Source organism: Falco biarmicus, chromosome 6, assembly GCF_023638135.1.
Source record: "Falco biarmicus isolate bFalBia1 chromosome 6, bFalBia1.pri, whole genome shotgun sequence".
NCBI classification, from domain to species: Eukaryota; Metazoa; Chordata; class Aves; order Falconiformes; family Falconidae; genus Falco; species Falco biarmicus.
In genome coordinates this window covers 90,284,239-90,306,703 of record NC_079293.1, presented here as the reverse complement: position 1 = coordinate 90,306,703, position 22,465 = coordinate 90,284,239, and the positions used below count along the sequence as shown (strand labels likewise).

Here is a 22,465-nt window from a genome sequence, read left to right as displayed (position 1 = left end):
ACATGAATGGCATAGAGACTAGCACAAGCCCTGGTATTTGCAATACACATGGAGAGGAGGTATATACACCCCTACAAACTACACAGTAGCTCTCAGTGATCAGACACCCCATCCAGTAAGAAGCATGAGACCTGCTACTTGTCTAAAATTTTTTTAAAGCCAGAATTTTTTTTCTCCCCCTTGCCAGTTTGGATTGAAAATTACTCAGGCACTCAAGGAGACATCACTGTGTTATCTCCCTGTGGAAGGAATGTCTTCTTTGTGCTGCCATTAGGGTTAAACTTGGCTTTGGATGATGTGCTCCTACTAATATATGTGGGGGTCTCTTACACAGAAGCCCTTTTAAGGGGCATTAAGAGTTGTCAATAGAGCTTTCATTCATTTCTGAAGCCTTCTTTATACTGAAGTCCATGAATCATGCCAGCCAATGCTAGCTTGAGCTCTGGTGGCCAATGGTTTCAGTGCTCCACTTAAAGCTCTGCTGGGAAAGTGTCATAGATTTTTAAGTTTTATCACATTATCCTAATTTTTCACAAGATTTTAGATGGATTTTATATTTACATAGAGAGCATCTCTTCTGATCCAGTCACAGTTTTGGACTTCAGATCTAGTCTGCGATTTTAAATTGTGGCTCATAGACTTCTGGATGCTTTTCTTAAGGCAGGATTTCTAAAGGGAAACTTTTCCCAGAATCTCTCAATGCTAACAGGGAGTTCCCAGCAGGGATATTCCAGTGTTATTTTGCATTTTTGTGCTGCTTCATGTCTGGTTTAGTTGTCTTTCAGTCCTTAGTAGTTCCTCAAGTTTGTGATTGCAGTCTCATTTAACATCCTTTGCTATGGAAACTTGTATTAGTGCCAGGGAACGGCTAAGCAAATGCCAGTGCAGAGTTTAAGAGTGGGAGGGAAGCATCATGAGACATGATGTTTATGAGGGAAGTGGAAAGTGGAATTCCTCTAACGTAAACCCAAAAATCTGCACCAGTACTTCCATTATGTCAAATTTTTCTACCCGCCCCCCAGCCTTTCTCAGGTTCCTATGGCCTTGCATTTTTGTTACCCTAAGTATCTAAATAATTTCTTAATTTATCCAGGAAATGAAGGGATTTTCTAAAAGAATAATGAGGATATTGTAAAGAAAACAAAGCTGTCTTTGCCAACACTATCCTCTTCCTCAAAAACAGGTGAACAGGGACCGGAAGGGGGTAAATGGAGGCAGGGAGGATGCATGTATTGCCACAGCAGTGGTCTTGCAAGAATCATGTTGCTGTTTAAATTTCTGTAAAGTGAAACATGCTGTGCTCTAAAATGACAAGATTTCTTTCTGATCTATGGGAAGCTGCTGTTATTTAGTAACTCCGGGTTCCCCTGATGGTGAGTTGCTATTAAATAATGTGAGTCATGGAAATTACAGCTCTGTGGAGATCCGATTCTGGTGCCTGGCCCCCATGTGCCCATGTGTTACCTACCAACTGAATGCTGGCTACCTAAGGTGACTGATTTAGGGCAATATGGTACTGGTAGGTGGAGTGGCTATTCCAGAGAGCAGCTATTCTTCAGACTCAGTGACAGATCCCACCAAAATGTTAAATATACCATTGCTCTGATTTCTGATTTAAAAGGTCAAATGGTGGTAAAAATACCTACTTGGCACTTCTCAGCTACAGACATGCATGGTTTGGTTATGACAGTTTTGCCGTAGTAGGCACAACCACTAATACACTGGGGTGAGGGACTAGCTTGCTTTGTGGACATTGTGACACTGGAAATAAAGTCACAGACTTTCATGTGGCCAAAGAAGGAACTGGACAACCTCTCCCAGCTTCAAGTGACTTGAGTTGCTGTGTGTGGATCAGAACTCCAGCTGGGGAAGCAAACAAGTACTTCCCACCATAGGATAAATGAAGAAAGAAAGGTACATTAGCTCTAGTCAGAAGAAACCACAGTACAAAAGTAAAAATGGATAGTGTAATAGAAACCATTCTAGCCCTTGCTTTTTGCATTAAAAATAGAAAACACCTATGCTCTGTTTAAATACAAGTTTCAGTAGTGATTTGGAGGCCTAAATGCAGTTACTTTAGTCTCTTAAATTACTAGTTGGCTAGTTCCTTGTTGGTCTTCAAATACGTGTTACAAATCTCATGGCTTGCTTGTCTGTACTGGTGCTGCTATTTGGAATGAACTCTTGGCTTGAATCTTTCAGACTTGCGGCAAAAATTGTGATGAGCAGCACCTGCCCTCTGATGCTGAGCCCTGAGTAACCTGGGTCAGAACAGGACTAGCTGGAGTTTCTGGGTTATAAGCAAGCCTTTTTGTTCTTCTCTTTGGTGTAGTTGGGGAATAGTGTTTTTCTTACAGAGATTTATTATTGATGCTGTGATCATGCATTGAAAGCCCCAACGTATACTGTTTTGCTTTGAGATCATTAGCAAGAAGCTGCTAAGCTTACTTTTGTCAGGTTGAAAATATATATATGTATGAATTATGTATAGAAGTTCGTTGACTCTAATAGCCACTTGAAAAAGTGCAAACTTTCCTCCAGAATGTCTGCATTCCAAAAATTCAGCATTTCTTCTCAGTTCAGTCATCATGAGACTTGGAAACATTTGACTTTGATCTTCTGAGTTGGGGTATGAAAGCATCGCAGTGCAATGGCGCAGTGACTGGCAGCGTGGTTTGGTCTCTGCGTAACTTCCAGGCAGAACTGTGGTGCAGAAGAAGCAAAGGGCTGCTGTCTTCTCCACCTAGAAAGGAGATCTGTGTGAATTTGAGTGCTTGGGATCCATCACAGTTGTCTGCATTAGGAGGAAAACTTGGTAGTAACAGCCTGATAGGGTTTTGTGGGCTTGTACAACAAGCCAAGACAGTATGTCATAAACACATATGCTCAGGTAGCCAAGTAGCAGGCAGACATATCCTGCTTCCCAGTTGTTTCTAATGCCTCTAAACGCTAACACCCCCGTCTCTCTGTTATTGGAGAGACGCTGCGGCTTGCCAGGTCCCAGAGCTGCCTGTCCTTCCTTGGTTTTGGAGGCCTGATCAAAGCAGAGCCACAGCCAGCTCAGGCTGCTCAGGTTTCAGGCTGTGCTCAGGCTCTGATATTTTTTCCCCCCAAGATTGGGAAACAAAAAAAGTGGTAAACATGTTAACAAACATTTGGCCTGTTGCTGTCTTGGGATCAGGGACTTGGTGACAGCTAATGGAAACTTCAGAAAAACAACATGCAAGCCCATGTTACAGAGGACTTGAGATTCCCTCCTGGGGCAAATAAAGGGTGACAAACTCTTTCATTCCTGATCAGGTGATCCCTTACTAAAAACCACAGTTGTATCCGTGTCTGGGCACACTTCTGTTTCCTTTTTTATATAAAGAAGGGGTGCAGAGATTCCCCTGGCAGAGGAGCAAGGCACTGCAGTTAGCCATGCTTCATCCAAGCCTTTGTTGGCGTGAGCTTGGCCGGGGTGCGGAAGAGGTGCCCATGCAGAGGCAAGACTGTGCAGAGCCAGGGAGCCCCTAGCAGGGTCCAATAGGGCTGTCTGCCTGAGCTGGGGGCAATCAGAAACTGACAGCAGGGACAGGAGGGAAAGTCGTGAGTGGCTTGTGTGATGCTGAGAAGAGAGGGCTGGTGCTGGGAGCTGGTGCTGCTGGTCCAGCACGTCACTGCAGTTGGTAGATTTCCATCAGCAAACTTGGATTTTTTGTGGAGGAATAAAGGGTTCTCCCTGCTCCCCCCTCCCCTGTTTTTTAGGGGGAAAAGTTGAAAGTTTGAAGTTACAGTTGAAAATACAAAAGGAATATCCGCCTGTCTGTCAGCCTAACATAGCCCTGAGGCAGGTACGTGCCAAATTCTTGTCGACTGCACCCTGGTTTCAAAAGTGCTGAGAGGCCCAGAGCTTGCAGATTGCAGCACCCTTGGAAAAGACATCTCCACCCAAGGGAATCGGCTCTGTTCCCAGAGTAAAGTGAGGCAGTGACTGAGTCACTACAGCTTTGATTTTTCTTTTTTTTTTTTTTTTTCCCCATTAATTTGGTGTTTTTAATGAGACCTCTCTGTTCCCATGCCTGCTTAGGCCAAACTGTCTGTAATCCAGTCAGTAGAATATAAACTGATGCAATGTAATGCAAATAAAACAGAGCATTCAGTACCAAGAAATGGTGAGCATCAAAAAACCTCCGAGTAAGTAGGCATCAGGCAATCTCTTAAAAATAGCTAATCTAAAAATAACAGATAAGGGAGGGAGTTCTTCTGTAAAGCAGTTAAGGAGCTTACGTCTGGAAACTAAGGACAAAGACCAGCGCTCTATCTGCAATGCACCTTTGCTTTTAGGCAATATATAAGCCTTAGGCCAGAGGGCAGGGTCTCTTCTGTATCTGTTCAGATGCAGAGCCTAAGGCAGTCTTAGTCTGATGCTTTTACCAAAGGAATTCAAGGCCATCCGCCAGCTGACTCAGGAACACGGTGTATGAAATTGTGCTCCAGCAGGGCAGAGGTCTTGTGGGGTTCTCCTGCCTCAGCCCAAGTCCAAAACGTTTGTAATCCTCTCCCAAGCTGTGTCAGCACTGGCAGTGGAAAAGCAGGCTAGGCAGCCGTGGGTATGTGCCAGCCCTGGGAGCTGCACCGCTCTTCCTGCTCCAAAAGGTATAACAGGGTGGGATCTCTGTAGTAATTGCAGGCCATGAATAAATGCAACCAGGACACCAGAAATACTAGCCTAAAGCCAGCAACAAGGCTCCAATCTCTTCAAACAAAAAACACAGTTGGCTTCAATCTTTCAGTAGCAGCGGGAGCTTTTGGAGCTCTGAGGATTGAAGCTGGAGGTGTGATAGCCTGGTGTTCGTTTTGAGGTGGTCGTGTAGGTTGATTGCACAATAGTATGCTCTCAGCGTTGATCACGCTGGATCAGGGTAGCTCATGTGAACACTTACAAGGAGGCTGTCACAGACAGATGGGAAGATGAGTTTTTGCATTAATGTATCACTGACAGCTTTAGCTTTGCTTCCCTCATCATCTCCAGGCTGGGGCACAATTTCCTTTGCACTTCTGCTCTGGTGACAGCTCAGAAGAGGAAGGCGCAAAACCACTCTTTTACTGCTGAATAGCCCAAAGCAAAAGGGTAGCAATGGAGAGAAGTCTTTGCTTTCCTTATGGTGTAACTGCTAGGCCTGCTGGGGAAACCAGCAGGCCTTTGTAAGCATTTCACAGCTCAGGAAAGAGTATGCCCAGGTGGAGTACTGGAGAAGAGCTGGAAGCCAACAGGTCTCAGAGCACTTTCTTGCCACTTTCTGTCAGCAGCACATCTGCAGAGAGTTAGAGCTCAGCAGTGCCCCTGTCATGTAGGGGCACTGGTACACGCCTGGCTTTTGGTGGGCTTTAGTCCTTCAGCTGTGACTCTGCCAGAATGCAGGCACTAGAAGCGGGCATGACTTGAATGGACCTTAGCAGAGGGCCAGAGTTTAGCAGCCGTAACTTCATAAAAAGAAATTATGGGAAAAAGTGTAACTACTCCAAAATAATATATGGGGCAGGTAATAAGGCTGTCACCTCAAATCAGGATACATTGAACAGGCTCAGAATGGAGCCTCCATTTTAAGTTATAAAGATGCTCTCCTAGAATTGTTGTGTGAAATTAATACCAAAGCCATTGTCAATCCTATGCCTTATGAATGAGAACTCAGTTAAAGTAAAATGATATTCTGAGAAGCTCCCTGAAGCAATACAGTGGAGAGAACTGCTGGGGAGCAGATAATGCCATGCTCTCTGGCCTTCAGTTTCACTCCATTCATCATAACCCCGCTTGCAGGATGCCAGCCTTCTAGATGAAAGACATGACTCTTCTCTTTATTTTGAGCCTGGCTTCTAGAAGATACAAAGCCAATGTGGGTGTGCTCATCTCAAATTACTTTTGAACTCTGATTAAATCTGATGGATAGGTAATGACCTCAGAGCTGATGTGATTGCTGTAACAAAAGTAAGTCTGTTACTAGACAGGGGAGAGACCCCTAGCAGTATAGAAAGTCAGTAAAGGTGGCTCAGCCCTTAAGCCCTAGAGGACTTATAGTGGAGAGAAGTGCATGAATACTGCAATTGACACTTCTTGCTGGACCTCCATACTGTATCAGGCTATGGAAAATCCAGGCAAGAAGATAGACTTTATTTCCTGTTCTCCTGGGAGTATTTACTTCAAGCGAGGCTGGAAGCTTCTTTTGGAAATTCCCTAAAGGCCCAACAGCATGAGAAAATGACAAATCCTTGGTGGATATGTATGTGTGTATAGACATATGTAGGTGCAGCTGTAACAATTTCCATCCCAGATCCCAGGCGTACAAGAACTGGGAACTCGGACACACGGTCCCTGCCAGAAATAAAGGAGTCCAGTTGCTGCCTGGTATGTACGGTGACAGAGAAGCTGAAGAGACTGTAGATCACTTGCTTCATAAGGTAGAAATAAGAATGAAAGGGAATAAACGGCAAAGGCTAAATCAATACTTAAAGGGTTATTTTGCCCCACAGAGAGGCTGCCTCTGCTCTTCCTATGTGCTTCCTTCATCACAGCTGCAAAGTGCAGGATTGCCGTCGGGCAGCAGCTGTGGCACAGGCACAGGCAGAGCAATTAGGATGTACAGAATCACTGGGTAGCAGGAATGCAAGGGAAGAGCATGGGTGTGGAGGCTTAAATAGAAATACTTTGCAAGAGGGGAAGTCTGTAAGAAGGAAATACAATGCTAGTTAAGACAGACCCAAGTTGTGCTTAGGTGCAAGATGAGAGTTAAGTTATAGTGTGCTTCATGTCTATCCTTGCATCATATAATGCTTTTGTTTTATGGTTAGTGAGCATTGATGCAGAAAAGCTCTTTGTAGGGAGGAAATGAGGCCCCACGGAACCCTACGTCTGCATCCACTGTTCTCAAAGCTTAAACAGAACAAAAATAATAGTGTCAGCAGCCTAAAAAACTTTACCTCAAAGTGGAATCAAGGAGCAGCAGATGCGAAGGGAGTAGCCCAAAAAAGAAGAGAGGTAATATCAGTCAGAAGGGTAGGAGCCATTCTGTGCCCACTCCAGCAAAGGCTCTCAAAGGAGAGAGGCACGATTTGGACAGGGCTGTAAGAAAAAAAATTGGCTCCTGCTGGTCCCCAACATTCACATTTTCAAGCCTTTACAACAGAAAACTACTTTTTGGAGAGAAACTTCCTCCTGAAATCACAAAATTCTTAGGCCTGTTATTAATACATGAACTGGCTACCATGATTTCATGTAAAGTTTAGAAGTAGCACCTTAAAAAGTCAGATACTGCTGGCAGACCCACAGCAACAGCTTCATGGGAGGGGGTGGGGGGGAAAGGCAATTTACTGGCATGTGGTACAGCAGAAATAACATTTGGTCTTTTAAACTTCCTGTACCGTAGGGTGCTGATTGCAGCAAGTGAAAGGCTTAAACTCCTAGTTAATGAAAGAGGAAGCAAAAAGCATTACTTGTCTTATAGCCATGAAGGAGAAAACCAAGAATTTTTTGGATGCCTGGCTGATCCACCCTTTGTAATGCAGATGACTGCTGGCTGTTCGCAACCTTAACCTGTCTTGAGGAGAAACACAGTTACCAGGGCAGAGCTTACAGGGTTGGGGTAACTTGGAGATGCCTACTTGACTAAGCATGAGAAAGACAAGTAGGACAGCTTATACGTTGACCTTCATGTTAGCCAGGAACCTGAATCAGTGGTAAGTGCTCTGTGATAGTTCAGTCCAAACTCTGCAAGGCGTTAGCCCCGCGTTACCTCTGTCTGGAGATAGTAATGACAAGGAGGGCTATTTCAACTTAAGTGGAACTGACCCTTTAGAGGGAGGTTTGCTGGTTTGAACGATTGCCTTTGAAGTGGCAAAACATGAAACGCACAATGTCTTTTTGTGTGGTCCTGGAGACTTAACTGCAGCACGTCTGGAAGGACTAGTAATACCTTTCATCTGACCAGCTAATAAATCTGAATAAATCAGTGAGGTTTAGGGCAACCAAACGCTTTTTTGGGGGGTTGCATAGGTATGGTTTGGGATTTTTTTCCAAGTAAGCAAGTGTATTCCCTCAATTGTGCTAACCCAGGTCCAGCCTTGGTAGGAATCAGGATGGATAACACACCTCAACCAGGGAGTCTGGAGACGCTCCTTGTGTGTCTGCTGTCATAATGCAGCTTTTAAGTCTCTTGCCTCTGCAGATGAGCTGCACTTTCCATGCTGAACTATGGTGTGCACACAAAGGACACAGCTGTAGGTTGAAGGGACGATGATCATGCAAAAAGTTAAGTGAGAATGCCAGGTGTCTCACCTTGTCTGGGGCGGTGGGGTGGGAGAAGAGAGCTTTCCTTCCAGCCTTCCTCTACCCTTTGCTGTCTGCAGTGCCACCAGCAAACCTCAGTGGTCTGGAAGGAGTGGAGATGAGTTGCCAGTTGCAGTTTCTCATCTCATGGGTTTGAAGAGCTGTTTCTCACAGTGGCTCACCTGAAGCCTGAAAACACTCATTCCTGGTGTAACTGCAAGAGGTTTTTTCCAGAGCAAAGGCTGCTAAAGCACTGTCTGCAGGGCTTGAGGGGAACTTCAGAATGGGAATCCAGTACAGCCTGAACCTCCATCCGTTTTAGTAACAGCCTCTAGAGCTAGGAAGTGAAATGCATGTGAATAATAATTTAAATATATGGATTTTCTTGCTTGCTTTCAGTTTTGAGAAAAGGGGCTAGTTCATTGTGGGGAGTGAACTCAAAACACTCAAAGTATGCAGACTACAAACTTTGATTTAATAATTTCTATTAAACAACAGAAAATTTTTTGTATCAACAGTGAGAAAATCAATCTTGTTTGTGTCTCCTCAGCATCTCTTCTGCCCTGGGCACTTCCTGTGGAGCAGAGGCTATTCAGCTGTTACTTTGTTTTCATGTACTAAATTCACTTGTAGCTGTTGTGAAAGGAGGAAGTGAGTAGACAGAGTTGCTGCCCTGTGGTGTGACAGTGGGAAAGGACTGAAAAGACATGAACTTGCTAGTTCTGCTGTTTATGAAGACAGACTTTTTTCTTCATGTTATTGTTACGTTTTTAAGATGGTAAGTTGGCAGATATCCATTAGCTTCAATGACATGAAATTGTACAGCTTAAGACTCTGGTCTTGAGACTGTCAACACTCTGAAAACTGACATTGTGACAGAGCTGCAATAGTCAGAAAGTGTATTTCCTTTTCCCCATGTGTGACCCTCAGTAGTCTGATCTTTGGTAAATGTCAAGTGTGGGGTTTTATTCTGTGTTTCCTGGCTCTTGTGTATCTTCTTCTTTAACCAACTTCAGACATGGCTGCTAGCATAGTTTTATCATGTGCTAACTTTAACATGCTGATAAAAAGAAGGAGCACAGCACACACTTATAGTCTTGCACTACACAATGTAGGCAAATGTAATCTCTTTGCTGATAATGCAGTCCATAAGGAATAAAGGTAAAGAATGTAGATTACAGTGGCAGGGGGACTGGGGGAGTGCACGGCTTTATGAGGCAGGCACAGGACCTCTCCCTTCTGGTGAGGGAGAGGCGGAAAATGAAACAAAGATCTGGTTGTCCACCTAATATGACAAATAGAAACTGGTAAGCTGTAGGTGTTTGTTAATAAGCACTGTGGCTTCCTTGTCAATTCTGCTTACTGTAGCTTGTTGCTTTTCCAGGACCCAGCAGTACCTACCAGTGGTATTCCCCACTGCCGGAGCTTTTCTAATGGGAAAGGCTCCAGATTATCTGGTGGGATGAAATCACAGAGATGACTGGTTTCTGGGCGCTGTAATATCGCATGTGCTTCCATAGCTAAATAAAGCAATTCTGCTGATGTTTTGCATTCCCTAGCCCCACTCCCTGGAGCGAAATGAAGCGCTGTGGTGCTGCCTTCCAGCCTGTAGAAAAGGTGCCATCCCACTCCCCAGAGGGGTGGGTAGTTCTTGGGGACAGGCAGTGAATGGCAAGAGGTAGCCTGGCACTAGAGCAGTGTCTGGGATTAGTTACAGCCCAGGAGGTAGCCAGGTTCGCATCTCCACATGCTTGGTGATCCCAAAAGCCCAGGCCTGGCTTGAGGGAGGCTGTAAATGCAAGGCAGAGGCGTAGCTGCTGCGCCTGAAAAGCAGACTCAAAGGCCCTCCCTGTGGGAACCTTTCCCAGCTTGAGCCAGCTCACCTGGGAGAAAAATGAAGCCCTCTTGGCTTCCACAGGACTTCAAAATTATTTTCTTCCTTTTAATGACTTCCTTCTAAACACAATAATTTGCCACCAGTACTTTTGCAGTCCCAAGGCTCTTGGAAAAAACGACTAGCTCTCTCCCAGTCTCAGCAGCAGCGTGCGTGCCAGGGAGCGCAGCCAGCTCCCCACTGGCAGCAGCCTGCCCAGCGGCCGGCCGGCAGCCCTCCTCCCCGGCTGCTCGCCCGACAGAGAGGGGCTGCCCCCAGCCGCCGCTGCCCCGGCACGGCTGGCTGTGCCATGCTTGGCAGCAGCACTGCGCTATATTCTCTTTGCTGGGAAAGCTCTGGCGTGTCCCGGAGCACTCGCTGCACCCCTATGAGGAGGGTCAGGATGTCTGTGCCATGGCTGCCGCCCTGGGGTCCTTGTCACCGTGCCTGCTGCTGCTGTTGCAGCATGTGTGCCACGTGCCTAGGCAATGGGTATGCCCCAAATTCAGCGCAGTTTGTATCCTACTTCCCAGCAGGATTTGTGATGCTTTCATCGTGCTGCCCATTAAACTCCTTGGTGCCATGTTACTTAGCTGTATTTTAAACAAATCTGAGCACAAAGCTTAGGCCAAGTGGACTCTCTAAAGTTGTTAAAAGTGATGAATGCAGGGACTTCTAACCGAGGAAGTCAGCCTCAGGAAGGATGGGAAACTAAGAATGGATGGGGAAAAGAACACCCCTGCCTGAAGTTATGCAGAAAGAAGCCTCTGAGTGAGGAAGTTTTCACTGCAGGAGGAGGCCACAAGTTAATGAAGTGTTGCCACTGACAGAAAACTGGTTGAAAGTAGGATAAAGGTAATTGTGGGAATGGGAGACCGTGACCTCTGACTCAAATAGCCCCCTGAGAGAGGGCAAACCCCGGTGGGGGAGCATGTGGAGTTCATAAGAACCAGCAGTGCTCTCTGAGGGTCAGTGCTGCTTTGCATTAGAACTGAGACACGTGTATCCTGCCCTACGTGTGAGCGGCCGACACCCTGAACATGTGCACAAAACATGTGATGCCCTAAACGCGTGTACGGAACACGCAATGCCCTGAACATGCATATGGAACGTGCGATGCCCTGAACGTGTGTACGGAACATGAGATGCCCTGAACACGCATACGGAACGCGTGCCCTCCAGCAGCTCAGAGCGAGGGCCGGGCCGCGATGCCCTGCACACGGTGGGCTGCAGGCAGAGCGCGCCCGCCGCCCGGTGCCGCGGTGGAGGGGCACACCCCGGGGCCGGTGCCCAGCAGGACGGCGCGGGCACCCCGCTGCGCACACCGCCCGCGTTGCCCTGCCCTGCACAGCTCTGTGCGCCTGCAGCCCACCCACCTGCTCACCTCCCACCTGGGAACAGGGGTTATCTTCCCTCCAAGCCGCACTATGCGGTTTGCAGCCGGCGGACCCGGCGCAGCCCTGTGCCCGCCGCCGCGCCGGGCCTCGGGCCGGGGCCGCCGCGCCCGGCGCTCCACACAGCGCCCCCCTCGGAACCCGGGGAAGTGACACGGCGTTAACGCGCCCGGAGGAAAGCCGGGCTAGAGGCAGCTCTGCCATCCCGCGGCCCTCCGGTATTTGTGTTTTCCTCCTCGCGTCTCTCCGCACACCCCGCGGCTGCCGGCCGCTGCCGGGGTGGACCCGCCGCCCGCGCAGACGCTCTGGCCGGCGGGGCCATGGCTGGGTCCGTGCCAGCGCGGTGCCCGCGCCCCCCTCCCCGGCCCCGCAGCGCCTGGCCCGGGCCCGCCGCGGCCGCCCGTAGCCCGCACGGCTCCGCCCGCGCCCCCTCGCCCCCCGCCGGCAGGGGCCGGCAGATGCGCCGCGGGAAGGCCCTGCCCGGGGCCCGGGTCTCCCGGCCGGCAGCGCGGCGGCGGGCCTGAGGGGCCTGGTCGGGCCTGAGGGGCCCGGGCGAGCCTGAGGGGGTCTGGGCGACCCTGAGGGGGGCCCGGGCGCTGCAGCCGCTTTTCTCCTCAGGAAGTGGCAGTGCGGATGAGGCGAGGCGCGGGGCTGTGGAGGGGCCTGCCTGGCACCAGGCCTGTGGGGGCTGCCCCATGGTTTTTCTGTTTCCTTTTGCAAGCGGTTGTTGAAATAATGTCTGTCTCTGCCTGCAGGAAAGGGAAACGGGACCGGGAGGAAGAGAACCCTCTCTCCAGCAGCCCCACAAAAGCAGCCGGTAAGGCCAACACCCAACACCCGCCACCATGGTGGTTGCACGTCACCCAGCAGGTGTTTGGGGGTTCCTGGGAGCAGCGCAGTGCCAGTGGTCAAGGGTGACCCAGAGGAAAATCCGGTTTCCTTCCAAAAATATGTGTCCTGGTTGCTCACTGAAAATAGTGAGGTAATGGCAGAGGGTGGGGAACAGGATTTGGGTTTCGTGGGCCTGTGGCTTGCTCCACATGCCGGGCTGCCTTACCACACATTTCCTGGTCAAGGTTTGACAGCACAGGCTATCAGTGCTGGCGTCAAAGGATGGCTAGATAAACCTGTTGGGGGAATACCTGCTCGTCCACAAGAGGGAGTGAAGGATGCCAGCTATTACTGGCTTCTTTCCTTTATAGGTTTTGAGTAAACAGCCCACCTGACAGCTTCTTCTGAAGAAAATCTTGGGTTTATTTCTAGTGTACCCACCCCTTTGCAGGAGGTCTTCATTGCTGTCAAAAGATTCAAGGGCATTAGTAGATGTGCTGTTTCAGATTCCTAGAAAAAAGCTTTTCTCTGTGCCAGACCCAACAAACACCAGTATATGTGATGAATGACAGACTGTTGACGATTGGCATATGTGCTTTGAAAGGTCACACCGTCCGTCAGCCAGATCAGCTGATGTGAAGCATGTAAGTGACCTGTTTGTTTCATTCCAGCAGGCTGGGACTAACAAACCATGAAGGAAGAAGGAGAGGATCCTGAAACAGGAACAGACTGTTTGCTCCTGGACTCTGTCCAAGGGGACTGCTTCAGCATCCGTGCGGTTCCCAGGTATGGCAGCAAGTGTGGCTCTTTCATATGCCTGAAGGCTCAGGGCTGAGCTCATGTCTTGCTTATCCTCACAAAAAAGTCTTGCCATCAGTTCTGGGAACAGGACTGCCACATACTTGACTTAGGAGGACTAGAGGGAGCTGTTCCAAGGGAATATTTGATTCATCACATGGCTGCACATGTTGTTAGCCCTGTCAAGGCAATATGAGGAAGGAGGCCAGCACAGGCAGCTGGCAGAGATGGCCAGGATCACAGCAGCCCATATCAATGACAGCCTTAAGCTGCTGTGATACCACATCAGCAGCTCCTCTTGCTATAATCTCCCATTTGCTCTTGGTGGGATAGGTTTGGTTGGGGTTTTGGTATGGTCTTTGGGGTTTTTTTCCAGACCAAGGACTGAAATAGGCATTTTTGTTCTTTAAAATATCCGTGTACTTAAAAAGTAGCAGAAATCATGAAAACAGTATTTGAGGAAAGTTTCTCCTTCACTGTGTTCCTTACTCACAGATCATTTGTGTTTTGGGACATGAAAAGCAATGGAGGAGGAGCTTCCCCCTGCAGTGACTGTTGGGGAGCAGAGGGTTTTGTACTTTGTTTTGGTTTTAACCTTCCACTCTGCTTTTCCTGGAAGCTTTCTGTGAATGCATTGACCTTGCTTGTCACTCTGAGGCAAAGCAGCTGGTCTCACAGCCAACATCTCCACTCTGCTCATTAGTGAGTTAGCATTGTGAAGAGGCCAGAGGTGCATCTTAGCTACAAGTTTACTCAAGACAGAAGCACCTAAAGAATGGTGTTGACTTAAAAAACAATCTGCATGGGGGTATTTACTTCATTTTTCAGTATTAATCCCTTCTAGGGTTTCCTTTGGCCCCTGGGACTGTGACATTCCTCACTGATAGTACCCCTGAGATAAGAGTGTATTGCCTTCTTCCTTTTACAGAAGAGGAAATACATGTGAGCCTGCAAGGTCCCAAGCCGTTGCCCAACCACTCCATCTGGTTCCTCTCCTACCACTCTTTACCAAAATAGCAGAAGGATAGAGCTGGTGGAGGGGGCAGCCATAATCTGCTTTTTTTTATTGCATATAAGTAGGCAAAACCGTTGAAGGAATAAACTTGCACAAAAGCTCCTGGATTCTCTGTTAAGAGCTGGGGACTAAATTCACATTTCACAAGAAACACTCTTGTTCTGTCCATGTTTTTTTTTTTATGAAAAGCTTAAATCTGTTACTTGAATGAGGGAAGAAAAGATGTCAGCTCACATTTACCCCACTCCGTCTCCATCAGTGCGTGGTGGGTGTTGAAGTGAAGCTCCTGCTTGAAAGTCTTTTTGGCGTAAGGCCTTGCAGTAAGGAGTGGGTCAGCCTGGTGTTCCTTCACTGGTGTTGCTGGAGGTGTGAGCTGGTGTACAGCAGCGCTCTGCCCGGAGCCTTTACTGTTGGGGAGAGTCTCAGCTGCATCACAAGGGGTTGTGCAGGGTGACTAAAAGCTAGTGGCTGAGGTATCGGGGGAAAATTAAGAGTGTTTGGGGCTCTTCTGCATCTTTTCTTGCAGATGGCTTTTCTTGAGAACCCCTGTTACTGAGTGAGTGCTAATCATGCTTCAGCCCGTGGATTCCTGTTTGCTCTCTCCATCTGTCCTTCTGTGAGCTCCTGCCCCCCCAGGTTTGTGCCTTTCACTCCTCTTCTGCCCCAGACACTTGTGTGGCTGTGCTTGAAGCTGTAGGACTGGAACACTTCGGTTTCATGTTCTCCAAAAGAGTTGCCCATCCACTGTGGCCCTAGATGTTTAGCTGAGTGGCACCAGCACTGTCCTGCTATCCACCCTGCTGTGTGTTCCTGCCCTCAGCAGTGGTGGATTGGTTGAGGGAGCTCAAGAGAAGGATGTCAGGATATGGGGATGCTTCAACCGCAGCTTACCAGGGTGCTGTGCACAGGGTATAGAACACAGCTGCCCACACAGGAAATCCTTGCCATCCCTGTGAGACTGAGATTACCAAATTACCAAGATGCTTCTTCCTTCTGCTAGTGAGCATGATGAACTTCATGAACAGAGCCAGGAGAAAGGGGTTTAACTTGTGACTTCTAGAAGCTTTGGTAGAAAGGGACCCTGTAGAACATGTTTCCTTTCAAATTGCACACATAATATACCTTGAAGGGAATATACTTCATAGCTTTCTGGTTGTGGGGCCTGAATCTGTACTTCTGGGAAGTCTCTAAGAAATCTAGATTTCTTGTGGACTTCTAGTTATCTTGCTTAGGGCTGAGGCCTGTTGTCTAATGAGTTTTGCTGTTGTTCTTCCTTTACACCTTTAAATTTCCTCTTACTTTCTTAAGTGAAGTAAAAGTATGCTAGAACAGCTTCTCTCAGCTCATAAAGCAGTGCAAAAATGTCAGATCATTTGTGTTAACTTCTGCTTAGTTTTTCATGCTCTAAAAACTCAGCTCAGTTACATTTGTGTCTCTGCAGTGGGACCATGGAAGGAAAGGAGATGCCACCAAGTCATAACTCAGAGGAGAGCACAGTATTGGACCTACCCTTTGTTTGTGATCTAGCAGAGTGCTTTCTGCCTTCACACAGCTCTGAAAACAGTGAAGAGCTTTTCCTTTCTGTGGATACTTTTCCCTCTCCACCCACAGGTAAAAGCTTCTGCCTCTTTACATGCTCTTTTTCTTTAGCCAGTGCATTATCTATTTAGGCAGTGTGTCATTTGACTGAGTAACCACAGCCTGATGCTGGTGCATCTGCATGTCTTAAAGCACAGTTTACCAGAGCTACGGTCTGTTCCAGCTTCACAGATTCCGTGTGAACTGAATCGATGAGGCCCAGGAACTAAGAGGATACCATCAGCTGCTAATGTTTTGACAACGCTGTTTCTTCCTGTTTAGTGTGTTCTCAGAGGAAGAGAGTTACTTGAACTAACCCACAGAGCAATCCACCAGACTTTAGTAGGAAATACTGTCTCAAATTGCCATAGTCAGTAAAAAATGTTTTTAAACTTTTCCTTATGTTCTTCATGTGCTCATCATGTATCTCCCAAGCATGAGCTAGGGATGTGGCCTCTGTATTCCTTTACTTTAGAACTGTAACAGTGAATGTTTGCTTGTGCTAATGGCCTGTGTGAAGAGATCTGCTTCAGTTCAGCTCTTGGGAGACAGCCGTTTCCTCACTTGAAGGAGGACTGATTCCTGCAGAAGTGGCATTTTAGGTCGACCACTACTCCGTATTCTTAGGAGTAATGGTGTATTGGAAAGATAAAGGGATAGCTGGCACATTCTGATTACTACATCCCTCAGCCCGGTCAGTGTAAATACATGGCAGGAAGTCTGAAATTGAAATGCATGGGCCCAATGACACTTCTTGCCATATATTCATACTGGCTGGACTGAAGGTTGTAGTAATTATATTTAATATTGTGGGGGGAAAATAAAATCTGATCAGCAAATAACGTGTGGAGATAAGTTTGTCGAGGCACCTGCGCAGGTGAAATGTCAGTGATGACATTTCTGGTTGCTTTGGAGTCTCAAGTAGTGTAAAATTAGAGTTTGGCTCCTTTTCTTCCTCTGGCACTGGGTGGTTTACTTCAGCCTGGTTCCAAGAAGTAGGAACTTGGAATTTGTTGTGTGAGTTTTTTGGTCGCAATTCCACTGTTTTGCATGCTAAACAGGTAAGCATGGGGATCTACCAACTGATCTAGCTCTGTCGATGTTGACTACTTGTCTGTGCAGTTGTCTTAACCTCTAATTGTGGGACATCCAGAACTGTAATGACATCCACAAACCAATCCTTGCTTTGGTTTTCCTGTGCAGACCAGGAAGTCACGTGTCTTATGTTACTAATAATGCAGATCTTCTACTGTAACCTCTAGTTTAAACCATGACACATATCACATTCCATGATCCATTTGCCGTTAGAGGAATAGTGTATCTGGTTTGAGGTTTTGCTTTATTTTTTGTGCCTGAGTGCTGACCACCACTGCAAGGAATGTACTGAGCAAGCTTTTCCCGCTGTCGTGGGAGAGGAGGATGGGGAAGTTCCTCTAACTTCAAAGGCTGGAAAAGCATTTGTCTACTCAGATTTCACAAGTCCTGTGTCACAGGCAGGTAGGAATAAATTCTGGGAGCTGTGAGGCGGTTCCTGCAATGTGTGTAATGGTAGCTCAGTTGCTCAAACGCCATTTAGTGTGGCTCAGGGCAACTGAGCTTGATTGGTCTGATGAATGGGATACACAGAAGTGCATGACTGCTCAGCAGTCGTAAGACTGGTCTGAGGCATAGCAGCAGTGACGTATGTGGAAGTGAAGACAGGCAGCTCTAAACTGAAATGACAGCATTGGGCAAGTGGTTTACTGTGCATGTGTGAAGTATGTAGCTGAACCTCAGTACCAAGGTAAGCTGAGAGGCCGAGGTCCTGCCTCCTTGCTGTCTCCAATACCCTCTGGTGTCAGTGGGGATTTCAGGTGGCTGGTAGGGCAGATCAGGCCTATGAACCCTCTCCTTCTTCGCTTATTTTAGAGAGCCCTCGCAAATGAAACCACTTGGCAGTAACTGTGGGATGCATAATGTAAAGCGGTTCCTTACTCCTGCGAGTGAAATAACCAAGTATCACATCAGACCCAATTCAGGCTCTGAACTTCCTGGTTCCTTTCTCCATTTAACAGCATCAAACCAATATACGTACTCGCTTAAACTCTCTTTCTAAGCCATTGAGTTTGGTCAGTGTGGCAGAGGAGGCAGGAGGACAGTTTTAAAAACAGTGCCTGTGTCAGGTGTTCTTGGACAAGCAAGTTCTGTCAAAGGTATCTTGGCAAAGGAAGCTCCTGTGCTTGTTTGTTTTCTCATGAGACATTGTAAACTGCTGCTGTGATACAAGATAATTTAGGAGAGCGGGGTGGCTATAGCTTGCACCCCACAGTATTACCAGAAGATTGCGTCCTGGGGCTTGTGCAGGATGCATGATGAGTGTTCTCATGAAACTTGAAAGATTTTTGTTAGGGGTGAGGATCTTCCCTAGTGATTCAAAAGCATTTCCAAAAGGGCGTTAGGTCTCTGGGAATGTGACATCTCTGGGAAAGAAGCAGACTGACAGGACAAGCTGTGTTTTCTGACATCTGCCACATGAAGTGGCCTGAGACTAACTAAAATACCATGTCATTCGAGCCTCAGTAGTCGGAAATGGATATGGAGGTATTCCCGGTACCTGAGTCACTAGTAATAGGTCTTAGCCTAGAGAGGCTCTGTCACTTGTAATAGCAGGAGATAGTACCCATTAGCCATGAAAACAGGCATCCCTAGGCAAGAAAACAGTAGTCCTGTGGGAATACTACTAAATGTCTAAGTTATGTATAAATAAGTGGGTTTACAGTCTGTGCGGGAGTGAGGGTTCTGCTATTGCAACAGACATGCATACTTTTAGCTTATTGTCATAGTGAATTCAAGGGTTTAAGTGGTGACAGACTGAGAAAATTAATTTGGATCAGTGAACCTTTCAGTATGCTTCCTTTTTTTTGTTTACTCCATACTGGAAAATAATTTAAAAAATCATTATTCGTTTATAGTGTTTCTAATCTGCATCACTCGGCTGCACAATGCTGCAGCAGCACCTTACTACTTCCTCTGGATTAAGAAAAGTTGCCAGCAAAAGTTCTTTCTTGGCAGCGCTCAGGTGTGTGTGTGGGAAGGCCTTAAATTATTTGGATCTGTGTTTGAAGGGCAGCTAGTAAAGGCTGTTTCCGATCAAGTAAGGCACTGGCAACGTTGCTTTTTCTTGTAGGGCACTGAACCAGAGCATACCAGGGACAGCAGAAACATAGGCTTGGCCGGGAAAAGTTGTTGCCTAAGAATGGGTTAGAAAATAGGTTACAGATGTGCTCTACGGATTGGAGCAGGCAGGGTCCTGGGCTCTGGCTGTGATCTGTGTTCTGGCAGAGCTGGATTTGCCAGTGCAGCCCTGGAGTGATTCTGCCAAGCTTGGAGGCAGCGTTGAGCTGGGCCATGGCACCATGCCCGTCTGAAGCATGGCAGAGCTCAGCCGCATTTGTCTTCGTGGTCATTCCATGGGGCTAGCAATCTTGGGAGGGTGGGTCTCCTTGTTTGTCCTGTAGTTTCTCCCTTAATCGCTTAGTCTTTGTAATGAAAAGTAGTTAAAAAGCTGTGTCCTTAGGAGAATGGATGGGTAGACAGAGTCCCCCAGTGGAAGAGAAGGTACACAGAAAACAGTGTCACAGGAACAAAGAAAATGAAGAATGGCAGTAGCAGAGGAAGGATGATGGTGGAGAGATGGGGTGGTGAAGGAAGACAGAGTTCACTGTGTTATTGCAGAGGCCTGTGTGTATCTAAAAGCTGGCTAGCTTTTAAAAAGAATTCAGTAACACAAGCCAGTTTGGAAGGATAGAGGTGTTCAACCTTTAGTTGCCTTTCCAAAGGCACTCTTTGTGTTCCTGCAGTTTGCTTCAGGTTTGAGCCCAGGCTTACCTTTGGTTATTTTCCATGGACTGCCTTGACCTCTCTAATGCAGCAAGAGTCCCAGGCTGCCCCCGATCGTGCCTCTTTATTCCTACTCCATCCTTAGCACTGGTACCCGGGTGGCCACGTGAGAGTCAGCTCAGGGAACTGGCCCAGGAAACTTGCTGGGCAGCCACGTGAATATTTGTGTGGATGAGATGGGGACAGCTGCTCTTTCTGGAAGCAAGACAGGTATATGCCAAGGTGCAGCAGTGTGCAATGTGTCCAGTCTTTCATATGCGGTTACAGTCTTTCCAGAACAGTAATTTCTGGAAAAAGTAGTGTTAGAGTATTAATTGCTTTTCCCTTGTGGGGACCCAGGCTGTAGGTTCTTTTTGATCAGTTGTGGATTTTGTAGACTTTCTTCAAAAATAGCCCATTTGAACAAGTTGTGAGAACTTGTGGGAGATGGAGCCAAACCATTTCAGTGGAGACTCACTGGCTGCAGGCAAAGCGATGAGTCTGGGCTATGGCACTGCTGCTGACAATGCCGCTCAAATCAAGAGGACATCTGATCACAAGGTTAACCCAGTTTAAAGATAAAAGCTATCACAATTTTTGGACTGTTGCAGGCACTTTCTGGATTTTCAGTCAACCAAGCATTTATGTTAAACAAAGCTGAGATTTCTAGCCTGTTAACACAGCTTTCAGTTCTATAGGCAATTGGGATTCTGCTGAAGAAAATGCTACACATACCCAGTGAATTTACATACATACAATTTTGCAGTGGGTCGCTATGTCTTTTATTAGCAACTGCAGAGTCACGCTAATGTTGGTGCATGTGTTCTGGCTTGTCCTTAAATGCTTTTTGCTGTTTACCACGTCCGCTTGGCTGTCAAGAGTTGCTTAATCTCTTGTGCAGAAATGGGTCATGTTTACTGAAGAAGCCTGGCGTGGTTCGTACATTTTCTGTATGGGAGTTGTGAACAAGTGCTGGCGTAGAAGCTGAAAATGAAGGGTACAGGCTGTACTTACCATGTCAGCCACAACCTTTCAGAGGTGGTGCTTGGTGGGCACTTGGAGATTCAATTTAGCCCTGAACTCAGTGTATAGAAATTATACCTTGGCTGTCTGAGCTACCACTGCTACCAAAAGTTGCAGAATTTCCAAAGTGGCTTTTTGTCTGGCCATACTGAAGACAACCTGAAGGCTAAAGACCTTTATATATAGTCTTATTTAAGAGGTCTATGTAATTTTGTAAATCCAGAACATGCATGATATTTCAGACTGAGCCAAAGCTGAGCTGAAAAGGACTTGTACTTGCACTCCAGGCAGCTGTGGTTAGGTACTGAAACTTTTGATAGTACCAAAAAGATCACCTTAAGAATATTTTACTTTTTGGCTCAATGAGGAGGTGAAGGGGAGGGTGCTCTACCAAGGTGATTTGTGCTGTTACGGTCTCCTTCAATTGCAGAAAGTGAACATGCTCTCCTACTTGCAAACCCACCTCAGTTTGAAGCGTGATCCCAAACACAGTGAGAACTAATTGTTTTTTTAAGGCAGGTGACCTGTGCTTTACTGCCTTGGCCTTGATGAAGAGCACGGCTGCTATTGTGGGAATCGGTGGATTTGTACTGGTTTTGGTTTGTTTCCTGCTGCCCTCTAGTGAGCAATGTTACCCTTTCTGATCCCGCCCCGCTTGCATGCTTGGATTGGAGGGCTGGTGATTTTTATTTTTCGTCACCTGGTGGTGGGGGTGTATATCACTGTACTGAGCTCAGTCCTGTGTCAGTTTACTGCTTTTGAGAAATCATGCTAAAAAATCCCCAAAGCTGGTTTGGGAATACTTCTGAGGAGTGTTGGCTGCTCATTGTTTACTGCGTGGATCTTGGCATAAGGTGACTTATGTTGCCTGTTGATGAAGTATTTTCCTGTTCTCAGAAGTTTCAGGCATCCAGTCAGAATACAGAAACAATGCTTAAACACTCAAGTAATTAATTAACCACAGATCACAAGTGATGAACAGCAATTAAAGTGAACAGTGTCTAAATAATCCATTGATTTAAAATAGTCCATCTAGACTATTCATATAATCCTTATAAATAAGAAAAACATAAAAATCAGGCCTGTGTCACAACAAATATGAGTAAGGTAAAGGGCTACATTTTTCAGCTCATGAATTTGCAAAGAATGACTCAGTCAGATATAATGCAGAGCTTGTCAGAACAGATTAGTTTCTTCAGTTCTCTGAGTTCTTAAAATGCATAAAACAGAGGCTCTCTGGAGAGCAGCCCCACAGGAGGAGACCTGGGGTTCTGGGCTGACGGCAAGCTGAGTGAGTCAGGAGTGTGCCCTGGCAGCCAAAGGGGCCAGCGGTGTGCTGGGGTGCACCACAGTGGTGTGGCCCCACCTCGACTGTTGGTGCAGGTTTGGGGGCCTCAGCATAAGAAGGACATCAAAGCACTCCAGTGTGCCCAGAGGAGGGTTACCAGGATGGTGAAAGGTCTCAAGGGCGAGACTTCGGAGCCGGAGCAGCTGAGTTCACTTTTTTCAGCTTGGAGAAGAGGAGGCTGAGAGGTGCTCTCATCGCGGTCTGCACCTGCCTCAAGGGAGGCTGCGGAGGGGACAGTGCTGAGCTCCTCTCTCTGGTGACCAGCAACAGGGCACAGAATGGAATGAAGCTGCGTCAGGGGAAGTGCAGACTGGATGTTAGGGAAAGGTTCTTCACAGAGAGGGCGGTAGGTCACTGAACAGGCTCCCCACAGAAGTGGTCATGGCACCAAGCCTGACAGAGTTCAAGGATTGTTGGGGCGACGCTCTGAGTCAGATGGTTTAGT

At 47.1% G+C, this 22,465-nt stretch overlaps 1 protein-coding gene and 1 long non-coding RNA gene across 14 annotated transcripts in view; one reads left to right on the top strand and one right to left on the bottom strand.

Annotated features, from left to right (window-relative positions):
* The window catches only part of CHGB (chromogranin B), a 112,066-nt gene that overhangs the window by 24,051 nt on the left and 65,550 nt on the right, over window positions 1-22,465 (top strand). For 3 of the 13 annotated variants that reach the window (XM_056342576.1, XM_056342579.1, XM_056342574.1), the window contains 3 exons: window positions 12,325-12,386; window positions 13,072-13,186; window positions 15,655-15,824. In XM_056342576.1, the coding sequence (XP_056198551.1) occupies window positions 13,092-13,186; window positions 15,655-15,824 (265 nt within the window). In that variant the 5' untranslated portion in view covers window positions 12,325-12,386; window positions 13,072-13,091. Of the gene's footprint in view, window positions 1-9,061; window positions 9,081-11,672; window positions 11,898-12,324; window positions 12,387-13,071; window positions 13,187-14,739; window positions 14,850-15,654; window positions 15,825-22,465 lie in introns of those variants that run through there. The other 10 variants (XM_056342583.1, XM_056342578.1, XM_056342586.1 and 7 more) reach the window with 9 other exon arrangements.
* On the bottom strand, window positions 1,954-11,683 carry LOC130151033 (uncharacterized). The gene is made up of 3 exons (XR_008822476.1): window positions 11,567-11,683; window positions 8,312-8,639; window positions 1,954-2,743 (listed from the first exon to the last, which is right to left on the bottom strand). It is a non-coding gene; the product is annotated as an uncharacterized LOC130151033 (long non-coding RNA).